The sequence below is a fragment of the Arctopsyche grandis genome, chromosome 6, assembly GCF_051622035.1.
Source record: "Arctopsyche grandis isolate Sample6627 chromosome 6, ASM5162203v2, whole genome shotgun sequence".
Lineage (NCBI taxonomy): Eukaryota > Metazoa > Arthropoda > Insecta > Trichoptera > Hydropsychidae > Arctopsyche > Arctopsyche grandis.
The window spans coordinates 11,686,736-11,700,004 of NC_135360.1; the positions used below are offsets into that span (position 1 = coordinate 11,686,736).

Consider the following 13,269-nt stretch of genomic DNA (forward strand, 5'->3'; position numbering starts at 1 on the left):
AATTATATCATTATTTTTAATTATTAAAAAAGTAGTCAACAATAAATATGTATATATGTACATAGTATATAATAAATTTAAAATAGAAAATTATAAATTCATAAAAGAATTAGACGAAACATGTCATTGTCCGAGCGATCGTCATTGGCCACCTGAATAAAAATAATATAATAAAGTCAATTGACGTTAGATTGGATTCCGAATCTGATTTCGCATTTTAATAGCATTAACAAATTGTAACTACTAAAAACTAAATAATGTGTAAGAATGTTGAATCACATATTAATCGAGAGTTACTAGCCAATACCCAATGTATGTAGGTATACAGATCTGAAATGCAATGATTCTATCTTCGTCTTTTAAATTTTTAAAATTTTTATCATAAATAAATAATAAAAAACATTAAAAGAAATGATTTACATCAGTTCACTATATACACGACACCTGAATTAGTATGTACATCAGAAATACTCGAAAATTGGCCCATTCGTCGTTAATAAGATTTCGACTATTTATATACCTGGAAAAAATCTTGTGGTTAGTAAAATTTTGTAGCTTGTAGCTACATTGTACATATAATATATGCAGGGTTTTTTTGATTTTAATGGCAAAAATTGTCTTTGTGACTAATAATACAATTACCATTTTCACTTACTTCACCTTAACAATTGATTTAAAAAAAGAGAAAAACGTTGATGTTGATGCATAGCAATCGATCTCATGTTTTTAAACCTGCTAGCAAACGATCGACCATACTCTAGAGCGGACCCGAATTATTTACGAGAATCCAACAGTTATAAAATTGAAAGGCGACTATGGCCGATAATACGACGCTTTGGTCGATAGCCGATCGGGGATCGACGAGTGGGGGCGAGAGCTGAGCGGGAAGCCGGCGGCCGGCGCGTTGGCAACAGTGCCGTGTGTTGTTGTGTTGTCGGACGCCGAGCGTCGGGCGACGGAAGACAGAAGACGAGAGACGAGAGACGAGGCGAGCGAGGAGCGGCGAGCGGCGAGCGACGAACGACTTCACGATGGGCAGATCGCGAGCTTCCCGCACTAACAACGGCATAGAGGGGGGCGACGACGAGGCGGCGGGAGAGCGCGAGGCGGCGAGCGCGCGTCCCCTCAAGAAGCGCGACTCGAGGCATAAGGGCGAGGCGAACGCGAATGCAAACGCGTCGGACGCCAACGCCACCGACGCCGACCCTCCCCAGGCGGAGGCCGCGCCCGTCAACACGCCCGACGAGTCGGACGCCGACGCAGACGCGGACGCGGACGCGGACGCCGACCCCATGGCCACCGGACCCGACCCTGACGCTGACGCCGACGACGCCAACGACGAGTCCGACGAGGAATACGAGGTACGCACGAGCCCACCTCACCCCACCCCACCCCCCTACCCCTCCCCGCATCGCCCCTCCGTCCCGCCGCCGTACAACCACTCCCCTCCCCTCCGCGTTGGCGGCCCTGTCGACGCCACACGTCAAAACATTCCCCGCCACGCCGACGTTGGCACCACTGCCCGACTGCCGTATTTCTTAAACCCTTCCCCCCCCCCCCACACGATCAATATTTATAGACGCATATATTCGATCCGCATCGTTGGCACTTCCGCGGTTAAAATTCAAGTGGATTCTTAGAGGGGGGGGGGGAGGGGGGATTTTAACCCAGTTGTGCAACTATTATGTGGCGTCGTCGGTGTTGCCATATGGAAAATAAATTAAACATTTTTTAACGAATCGAATTCTTTTGTTTCGATTTTAAAATAAAAATTATGACTGCCCTTTGGTAGTGATGAACATAGGCCGGCGCGACCCTGCGCACGCACCATTGTTCATTTTTATGGTGAATTTTTTTTTCCCGTTTTCTAGAAAATAGCCCTCCTGGAAAAAGCACGCTCCACCGCCGAAGACTAGTGATGAAAAATGAAATATTATTTAAACGATTTCTAAAAAGAAAATATTATAGGCAACTATTGTTGTGCCCGCTGATTTTAACGGGTGGCTTTGGAAAGACATATAACTTTTAATTTTAAAAAATATGTCAGTCCTGTATTCGATCCGCATGCGGTCGATTTTTTTTCAAATACCTTTAAAATATATTTAATGTAAAAAAAAATATGATAAAAACTGCCCAACTACATATAAACAAATAAAACACCAATAGAAGAATTAATTAATTAAATAAATTTTCAATAGATGGCGCTAAATGCTCGGAGGATTACTGCCCTAGAGGAAACATTGGTAGCAAACAGTATATATATGTAGAATTTTTGTTGGTCTGTTATTATATTCGTACGTTTGTTTGGCAGTGTTGTTTTAACTGTGACGTACATATGTCGAATCGATAAAACAGTACGGCAAGCGTTATCGCACACAGACACACAGAATAGCGCTATTATATATATCAGAGCATCGTCAACTTTGGATATTCGCGGCACACATTGTTTACGACTCGTAGAGTTTGTCAGCTACGTACATACATATGTACTTCATCGGCAATCGCTAGTTATTCTGTATGTGCATAGGGACAAAACACTAACTAACATCGGGTTTCTCGCTCGCACGCATTAGGCTGAAGTGCTGTTCCGGGAACACATTACTGCGGTGCGATGCAGGTTACGATGCTCTGATATATATGATGATATAATGTAAGGTAATTTATAGGCTCGCGCGCGTATTGATAGTAAAAAGTCGAGTGCGCTCATTATACGCTCCAGCGCATCTGACGCTGACGCCACCCATTCCACCCCAAGCGCTCTATATCAGGAGCACATGTCAGACGCTCAAGTCTCCTCGCCACGATCGGTCGTCACGCCACATTCCTATCCATAATGTACACTCCTGGTATTCTAAACTTTTTTTTTTAAATCTCCATACTTGTCCACGCACTAGCCACATACATACATACATACATCGCTTCCGATTTTAAAAATATGTAGTTTTTTTAACTATTGAATAATTCTATTACCAAAATAGAGTTTTGACTTTAAAATATTTTTTATATATATATATGAAACTAATACTTTTAGGTAGAAGCAATATTGGACACGAAGAAAGTGAAGGGGAAGACTCATTTCCTCATTCGCTGGAAAGGCTATCAATCGGAGAGCGATTCGTGGGAACCGGAAAACACCTTGTCGTGTCCGGATATAATCGCCAAATTCAAAGAACAGCAGGTGACTGTAACTTATATGCATTATATATTTTGAATGATTTTAAATATTATTTTTGACTCAAAATGATGCTTCAGGTAAACGGAAAGGCTAAATCTGGCACCAAACGAAAAGCCAAACTTGGACGTCCATCTAAAACTAAAAAAATCAAGACCACTAAGAAATCGTCTAAAAAAGACTTCGATTACGAAAACGCAGATGAGAACGAAGAATACGAGGTATTTGTGCTTTTCTTATAAACATATGTACAATTTCACCAAAAAAAAGAAATGTTAATTTCAATATACGATTTTCCCACTTTTGTAGGTCGAAAAAATTCTGGAGGTGCACCATAAAAAAAATGGTAGCCGTGACTTCTTGATTAGATGGAAAGGCTGGGACGCTACTCATAATACCTGGGAGCCAGAGAAAAATCTCAACTGTGCGGATCTCATAAAAAAATTTATGGAAAAAGTAGTTAATTTGTGTTGTTTAAATTTGTTAGAATTTTGAACGTTTTGGCATTCTCAAATAGAATTTTACTAATGTCGTCTTGTTCTTAGGTAACGGCTAAAAAAAGCGCATCACCTCGCGACTTGCGCGTTGCACCATCCACTACGCAAAGATTTACTTTAGCCATGAAAAATACTGGCAGACGTTTAAGTAAACGAGGAGGAAACCGACAACGGTGATTATTTTGCATTGATAATTTTTCATTCGATTGTTTTGAATCGCTTAATGGTATTCCGCAGTTACTAATTATATTATATTTAAAAATACATTAAAAAAATGTTACTAGTGGAAATATATCCTGATACACAATTATTTCAATAAAATTACGATTATAATAAATATGACTACTATCTTACTGTTTTTTTTTTAATTACACTTTTATTTTTTTATATTGTTACAGTGTTCGTTACGATGATGCGGAATAGTCCACAGATTAATGTTAAACATAAGCATATATAGTTAGTATGAGAATATTTTTTTAAGATATAAGAAACAAGTGTCATGATTTCATCATTATTATCCTATTTTTTTGAATCTTAATTTTGTTGTTAAAATTTTTTTATCTAATTCGAATAACTTTAGAAGTCACATGTCTAAGTTTTTATAATAAGAGTTTTTCAAATTATAAATAAGCTTAGCATTTTAATAAGAAAAATTGGATCTTAATAGACATTATTTTATCTGTTCATCTCCAATGCACCTTTGCTTTTTGTCTTGTAGTGAGACTAATGTGGAGGACAAATCATTAAAAAAAAGTCTTTATTATTTTGTTATCGTACTCATAATAAATTATATTATGCCATTACACACACTTGTAAAAACCAAATCGACAAATTTTTATATAAGGAAACGCGCATTAAGTTAATTGTTTATTTCAATGAGGTGAAGTTCTCTAAGCTGTTTCAAATTTTGAGATATTTCTTTGTATTAATGCTTAAGTACAGACCTTTTTTTCTTCTCTAACTACTACATAATACCCAATCGCTGGATACTGTTGCGTGTATATATGAAGCATACGTTGGCTTTTCCCATGTACCAAACAGTTCAAATTCTTGGAAATTGACTCAACTTTGAGAACTACATGTTAAAAGATAACACATATTTTCACTCACTTCATCTTAACAATTGATTTTAAATAAAATGAGAAAGACGTTGATGTTGATGCATGTTCTATTTATTATTTTCAATAATAAATCAAAATAAAAAAGTCTTAACAATGAGATCGGAATAAAATACATATCGTTACACTAACTTGAAAACTGTTTTATCCACATTTATATTGCATTATTTTGTTGCATTTTGATTTAATATAAGTTTACAAATTAGGGTAACGATATATAAAGGTATGAAGATATTAGTATACAATAATATGTACTGACTCTTATTTCACTATATAAAAATTTTGGTACATATAAAATTATATGAGAGTTTAATTAAAAGGTAACTCGAGTGTTTATCAAATTATTTAGTTTTTCTTACTATTTTTCAGTACAGTTTCCTGAATAAAATTAGAGCGCAGCTGTAAACGTGCCCGTGTCAAATTTTTTTATGTAATTTCGCTATACTTTATTAATTTTTAACATTTTTAAATTACATGTTTGATAAATACATTCACTGATAACGAGATTGCAGATAGAAATTCTCTAACATATACATTTATTATTTAGTGCTTTCAAAACTAGACATTGTTTTGTGCATTTATTTGTATTTAATTTGTTTTATATATATATTGTGCATTTGCTACGGTAAATATGATTAATTTTATAATTATTACTATTGAAAGGTTAATAAATGTTTCCAGAAAGAAAAAAATCAGCAGAAAAGAAATGAAATTATCATTTTTGCTAAGGACATTTAGTTGTTATGGATCTATTTACTATTAATATACTTTAGAATAGTTTTCAATTAATCATGTTTATAGTAACATATAATATTATTGATACCTTAGTGACATAGCTAAAATGCATCATCGATTCAATTAAGATTTGTGCTCTCCGAACATTGTATGACATAAGTTTACATCTATCTAACATTTAGTTGCTGAAACATTGATTGGTTATATATTTTTATACGTGTTTCAAGATAGGGTTCCAGTGCACAAAGTCTAATAGACACACATACTTATAATTACGGACATGAATGTGTTGTAATGATTTTTAAAAAAAATCAGGCCGTGTCACTCAAGGTGTTTAAAAAATTTTTTTCTAAAAGTTAAATATTTCAAAAAAAAATATTGAATATTACATATAGATAGGTTTTTATTATAATTTTTATTTTCTGTTTTGGCTTTTATATTGAATATACGTACATAAAACACATATATTTCATTTCTATGTAAATATTTATGTAATGTTATATTTTAACTGTTTTTTTTTCTTTTTTTGTGTAGACGAGTTTAATTTGTTTGATATAAGTGTACAACGTAGTGTTTATAACGGTTTGCTTAGTGTCCACAATGTATCGCAAATTATAGGAGTGAAATTCACATATTATTAATATTGAATTTTATTTTCGTCGGAATTTTTAATTATTAAGAAAATTCATTTTCAAAAATGAAGGTAATATAAAACAGGGTCATTTGTTTATAAATAAATAAAAGTATTGTGTAAGTATGCATACTTACATCGAAATTTTTTTGTAGTATTTCACTCCTATTCGATTGCAGCATCCCGTAAAAGTTCTATACATGTTATAATCACTGTAAATTTTGATTTTGCATGTCAGATAATATCGAAAAATTTTGAAAATTGTAATATACAAATAGTGGTAAGACAGTTTATTTGTGAAAATATTTTTTAAATTACATTGTAATTGCGAATGATTTTATATTTTATTTATCACATATTGTATTCGTAGTGCGTACGTTCATATGTCGGAATTTTCATAAACATCTTGCGAGTGCATATTGAAGACTAACATCAAATTGTCTGAATTTAAAAGGATAATATACATTACAATGTTGAGTTTCAAACTCGGACACACAATTGAGATATAATCTTTCTTAGTTGTATTACATATATAGGTACATGTATGTTGTAGTAGATTTATCAAGTGATCTTTAACAACATGATCATGCTAAAATTTAAGCTACTGACTAGTTCACAATTTTGTGCTCAACAATTACATAAAATTTTCTTAGTAACAAATATAAGACTTAAAAACAAATCACATGGAATTATGACATGCATCCATTATTTAGGTAATAAAATAAAACCACCTGTCTAACGGTACAAACTCAACTGCTGTTCCACCTGTTGCATGTCAGACACTTGAAACATATCCTTTTGCTCCTTCAAAAGGTTCAGTATAGCAGTCAGTTGAGCCTTTTCAATCCTTTGGATAAATAAAATTTAAAAAATTCGTAAGATTACTTGCACTTTTGTCATTTAGAGTGGTAACATAAATTGTAGGATAGCAAATATATCTCTTTGACGGAAGAAACTTAGCGGAAAAAAAAAACATTTAACAGAATGGTCAACTGTGTAGAATTTTATTCAGTAATAATAAACTCGATGAAGCAGAACGAAACACTTACTTTTTTTCTTCCATCAATTGCTCTTCGGTCATATTTTTGCTCAAATGGTTAATGATCGCTTGGTGACGGGCCATTTTCATCCGAGACTGTAACGCCTCGGGAGATTCGACGTCTTCGGGGTACTCCAATTCATCACCTACAGGTTTTTTGCGTCTTTTATCCGTCCCAATCTTCGAGTGCATTTCTTCCAAGATCTGAATCATACACCGCACACTGAATAAGCACATTATTCAAATATAACTTAGAACCTCAAACACATCGATGTGTACATATATGGATACACTGCAATACCCCAAGTCCTAAACATGATACGAAAGTTAAGTTCAAATATATGTAATGATACAGTATCAATTAGGATTTTTATCCTGATACTAATACTTGCAAACATGTATCGATATAAGTCGGAGTTTAAAATTCGAGCGACTTTGACTCTGATTTCGCGTTTAAATCGCATTTATTCTCTTACTTATGCTGTGTTTACATAAAGCCAATCGTTAGGACATTCCACTAAGCCAAGCCAATGTCGGTTTTGTGATCGTCTATTTACACAAGGCCAATATTGGCTTGGTTTGGTGGAATGTCTTAACAATTGGCCTTGTGTAAATGCAACATTAATCTATATAATGAATGTTTAATTATTAACTATAGTCTCTCACCAATACCCTATGTATGCAGAATGTTTAGGTCATATTGAGGCGAAGACCGATATTTAACAAATGTGTACGTTTTGTCGATTTCATACATAAATACAGTACACTCTCGATTATGCGGGCAAATGCTAGGGAGGGAGGGCACGGATAATTGAAAAACACGGATAATCCGAATCATCAAATTTTGACTTGGTTTCGAGTATAATATCATATTAACAGCACAAATTTTTGTTTCATAATTTTCACCCTTTGCCCGCGGCAATAATTATAGGGAACAAGCCCTGTATGCGGCACCTTTTTCGCGAGTTTGGCAATCGAGTTTTCGACCTTAAATACAGATTTTAATATTTACTCAAGTAACCAGATATGTTAATTAACACAAAGTATTATTTTAAACAATAAAATACATAATATATCTCGTAGTTTTGGCTTAATTGTCAAATAATCATTCTTCATACAATTGAGACGTATCGTCGCCATTGTTCAACAGACGTGACGTCACATAAACGAGGTTTCAGTATGGTTCCACAAAAAACTAATTTTGACTGGTATATATTCATTTTAAGCTAATTGAATAGATGGCATTCAACTCTCAGTAATATATTCAACCAATTCTGAACCTTAAAACAGTTGAAATGGGCGCATATAAGGCTCAAAATCCCGTGCAAAGTTCAGAAATTCTAAACAGAATTGTCGCGCAAAGCTTCCAAAGAAAAATGCCGCGGGCAAACGGTTAATACTCATTATTTATTAAGAAAAACGCTTATACTTAAGCAGATACGTGTCCGTTAGTACTACTGTTGCCAATATATAAAACAATCTAGTCAACCAGTCAGACGAGGCATTGAAGTTGTCTACTAATCTTGATTTTTCATGGAAAACTTGGCTGTTTCCATACACATTTGACCGCTAATTGGTATTCCTTCTGCTCATTTTTTATTTAACCCTTTGCCCGCGGCAATAAATATAGCGAACAAGCCCTGTACGCGGCACCTTTTTCGCGAATTTGGCAATCGAGTTTTAATATTTAATATTTACTCAAGTAACCAGATATGTTAATTAACACAAAGTATTATTTTAAACAATAAAATGCATAATATATCTCGTAGTTTTGGATTAATAGTCAAATAATCATTCTTCATAATTGTATGAAGACGTGACGTCACATAAACGAGGTTTCAGTATGGTTCCACAAAAAACTAATTTTTGACTGGTATATATTCATTTTAAGCAAATTGAATAGATGGCATTCAACCAATTCTGAACCTTAAACCAGTTGAAATAGGTGCATATAAGGCTCAAAATCCCGTGCAAAGTTCAGAAATTCTATAGAAGACAGCCGCGGGCAAACGGTTAACTATATGAGTATAGTTGCAGCCAAATCTTCGTATCTTGACATTTTCATTTCGAAGGACCTGTACTATATTTAGAACAGGTATGTAAATCTGAAATATTTTCGAGTTAAAATAAAATTTTAAATAATTTTACACACAAAGTAATTGATAATAATTAATCATACGTATAGTATAGTAAAATACATTTAAAAAGGGAACGAAAAACATTTCTGTGTTACATTTATTTCAAATAACACGCGTGTTTATGGTCGCAATCAATCGGTGCGTCTCATCATATAAGAAAATAAATTAATTAATATTTTTCAAGCACGGATAATCAAGAGTACACTGTACACAATATTGAAAGGTTTTTTATATAAATATTATATATGCGGCACTCCAGTTGCAATCAAGTCAACGGGAAAACAAATTAAATTTTTAAAATTGGAGTCAAATTGTTGGAAAATGTCAGAGCTGCAGTCGTTTTCTTTTGTTTTAATGACTCCACATCTCTTAATACAGATCTCAACTTGCATAATATGTAGGTCCCTATATATATATATGCTTTTCTAATATATAATTTCGAAAGAGACTTTACATGTGTATACTAGGTAAAACTACTAGTATATGTACTATCACTAGTTCATATACGTATGCATGTGTAAAGTTTCTTTCCAAATCTACCGCTTCAAAAGGCCGTGAAAAGGTGTAGATTTTTAGAACATATATGCCAGCGGCGTGCGGTCCATGGATGCGGTGGATGCGGCGCATCCCCTATAACTTTAAAAAGCCAAGAGTATTTTTAATAAATATTTGAATTTCGCTTCGATGTATTCTTAGTGATGTACGTGATTATGATGTAGTTTATGAGTATATATATATATATTTCACATATCACGTGTTTTTTGTTACATGATGCATTATATAGGATCTTTTGATAATTTTTATTAAGGATTCGCATAGGCGGCCGGCCGGCCGGCCACAGGCGAGTGACGGGTGTAGACGCTGACTGAAGTGCGCCCGCGTCATGGATTCGGAGTCGATACCGATTCCATTTGCGCATGCGCACTATGAGGCTGTCTTATTCGCGCGGACGCGTTGACACTTGTTTAACCTCTACGGTGGATTCGGTTTCTCTGTTTGCTTATCTATTGAGTTTCACTTGGAAGCCGCTGTTGATCGATATTTCCGCACGCTACGCCCCAAGTTATTTATCAAAAAGCTAGCCGATTCATTTCTTTAGACGAAGTTAATCATTTATACTGTAAGTTGGTTATTTTTTACTTTTGAATTAAGTTTTCATTTTAATTAGTTTCGTCTAACTTTATTTTTGGTTTACTGTTCCACTACTTACGAGTTTTCATTATTGCCTTTAATATGGATATCGAAAATAACAATGAGAGTGGACTTGTCGTCGAGATCAATAATAATTGCAATTGTTTAATTGAAAATGTGCTGAAAAGAAGATTTGCTTCTCTCCCATTTAATGTAAAGGAGATTATTGTTAAGAGCCCCAAACCCACACCAATATTAAATATTCAGTCTAAAACAAAAACATTTAAAAGGTATTTTAACACAGAAACATACGAAAAAATTTCATGGATTTGTGGATGTGCTCACTTAACGAAATTATTCTGTTGGCCATGTATTTTATTTTCTCAAGAAGTGAATGTCTGGAGTAAATTTGGATTTTCTGACCTAAACAATTTAAGTAAATCGCGCAAGAGACATGAATGTTCTCAAGCTCACATATGTTCTGCTGCTCAATTTAAAAAATTTGGAAAGGGACCTCGTATAGAAAATTTTTTAAGTGCTCAATTTAAAGCAAATATTGAAATGCACAACAAAGAAGTTACTGCAAATAGATACATTTTGTCGAAATTAATAAGCGCGATCTGTTTTTTAGCAAAACAAGAACAACCTTTACGAGGACATTTTGAACACCAGGAATCGTAAAATAGAGGGAATTATATTGAATTGCTGTATCTGTTGAGTGAATCAGACATAAAATTGAAAACTCATTTAGATAACTCTACGGTGTTTACTGGATTATCGAACCATATACAAAATGACTTGGTATCCGCAATATCAAAAGTCTTGCTAGATGAGATTAAAACTGAAATACGTGCATCAAAATTTGTTTCCATAATTGTGGACGAATCTACAGATATCAGTCGCAAAGCTCAGCTATCTACTATTTTTAGATATGTAGATGAAAACAATGAAATTCAGGAGAGATTAGTTGGATTTGTCGATGTTAGTCCCAATAGAACAGCTAATTCTCTTTTTCAGCACATACGTGAGACCTTGGAAGAATTTGGTTGTTTGGACAAATTAATTGCACAAACGTATGATGGAGCGGCTGTAATGTCCGGGGAGCATAATGGAGTGCAACGAAAAATTCGAGATATTTGTCCTAATTCTTTATTTGTCCATTGTTACGCTCAGAGATTGAATTTAGTTTTGTCGCAATCTGTTAAACATATATCCGGATGCAAACGTTTTTTCAGCCGTATGTTGTCATTTTCAACTTTTTTTTGTAAGTCTTCAAGAAGAATTTCCCTTCTCGATTGTCAAATAAAAAAACGATTTCCCACTGCTGCCCCTACACGATGGAACTACAATAGCAAAATTTTAAATATGGTATTAGAATATCAAACAGAATTAATGGAAATATTTAATCAAATAATTAATGATAAAGACGAATGGGATACTGATGCTGTCATAAATGCTGAAGTCCTTCATCGTTATTTAAAAGAGTTTGAATTCAATTTCAATTTGCATTTATTTTCTGCAATATTTAATTCGGCAGATTTTTTATTTGAAATTTTACAAAAAAAAACCTTTGACATATCGTATTGCGTAAGTGAAATTAAAAAATTTGTAAAATATTTAGATAACAAAAAAGACGATTTTGATTCATTGTGGAACAAAGTAATAACTAAAAATTTTAATAGAAAAAGAAAATATGCTGAATGTGAAGAAGATGTGAAAACAACGTATAAACTTCACTATTCTGAAATTTTAGAAACTCTTTCAGTAAATACAACCAATCGATTTCGAGATATCGAAAATTTAAAATTTGTTTTAATTTTTTTTAACGTCAAAAAATTTAAAGAATATGAAAATAATTTTCCAGATATCCTATTTAAATCACTCCACCTAACTTATGGAAAATAATTTGATTTGATGAAATTAAAAAGCGAATTAATTTACATGTACTCAACGCAAGATTTTCATTTGAAATCTATAAATGACGTAAAGGAATTAATTGTGAAAGATGATCTAATAGAAGTTTTGGAACAAGTATTTAGTTTAATACAATTAATTTGTACGATACCTTCCACGAGCGCATCGGCTGAACGATCATTTTCGACTATGAAAAGAATTAAAACGTTCACCAGAAGTAGTCAAAGTGAAGAAAGACTCTCTGGTCTTACTAAAATTGCAATCGAAAAGAAAATAATGTCAAATTTAAAAAACAATAAAAAATTCTATGATGCGGTTATCGATGAATTTTGTAAAAAGGAACGAAGAATAAAATAAAATTTAAAAAAATAAATTGGTCGGTTTTTTTTTCAAACAAGAGACAGCATCCCTTGTTTGAAAAGTCACCGCACGCCACTGATATATGCATATGTATGATTAAAATAGTGTACCGCTTTCCGTGCTTGTCTGGTGAAGTAGCAGGATAGCGCCAGGGCAATGATGATGAAGGCCACCGTGAAGCCATAGAAAGGACTCACGGTTCGAGACCACACGGACGCCCAGACCCACAACAACATCCTGACGAATCTTATCTACGACTTCTGACATACAAAGCCGATTGTCAATTGAGCAGTGCTGCCAGCAGACGCTCGCTATTGACATTCGTGCGGGCCAATATATAGCTATGGCCATGGCGCGTTATGTGTGCACATATTGTAGTATGTATGTATGTATATCAGTGCTCGCCAAGTGGGCTCTTTTTGAGCGTAGTTTATTATTCCAGAATTATCCTATCGGCCTGTTTTTCACCTATAGATAGGCAACCGGGATTTTCAATATGAAATATAATTTGTATTTTAATAAAATAAATAAACA

General features: G+C 34.0%; 3 protein-coding genes across 4 annotated transcripts in view; 1 reads left to right on the forward strand and 2 right to left on the reverse strand.

The window, feature by feature from the left end:
- Nucleotides 1–13,269, reverse strand: part of Pop1 (POP1 ribonuclease P/MRP subunit) — a 95,491-nt gene that overhangs the window by 65,448 nt on the left and 16,774 nt on the right. The gene's annotated exons all lie outside the window — the stretch shown is intronic.
- On the forward strand, nt 838–6,487 carry LOC143913282 (uncharacterized). 2 transcript variants are annotated; one of them, XM_077432973.1, is made up of 7 exons: nt 838–1,361; nt 3,032–3,178; nt 3,253–3,393; nt 3,482–3,628; nt 3,718–3,842; nt 4,068–4,125; nt 5,157–6,487. In XM_077432973.1, the coding sequence occupies exons 1-6, from the start codon at nt 1,032–1,034 to the stop codon at nt 4,090–4,092; spliced, it is 915 nt and encodes a 304-aa protein (XP_077289099.1). In that variant the 5' UTR covers nt 838–1,031; the 3' UTR covers nt 4,093–4,125; nt 5,157–6,487. The 2 variants fall into 2 exon arrangements, with proteins under 2 accessions (XP_077289099.1, XP_077289098.1); XM_077432972.1 differs by having other exon boundaries at nt 4,068–6,487.
- Nucleotides 5,952–13,102, reverse strand: LOC143913285 (uncharacterized). Its single transcript, XM_077432979.1, has 3 exons — nt 12,846–13,102; nt 7,203–7,396; nt 5,952–7,000 (listed from the first exon to the last, which is right to left on the reverse strand). The coding sequence occupies exons 1-3, from the start codon at nt 12,969–12,971 to the stop codon at nt 6,889–6,891; spliced, it is 432 nt and encodes a 143-aa protein (XP_077289105.1). The 5' UTR covers nt 12,972–13,102; the 3' UTR covers nt 5,952–6,888.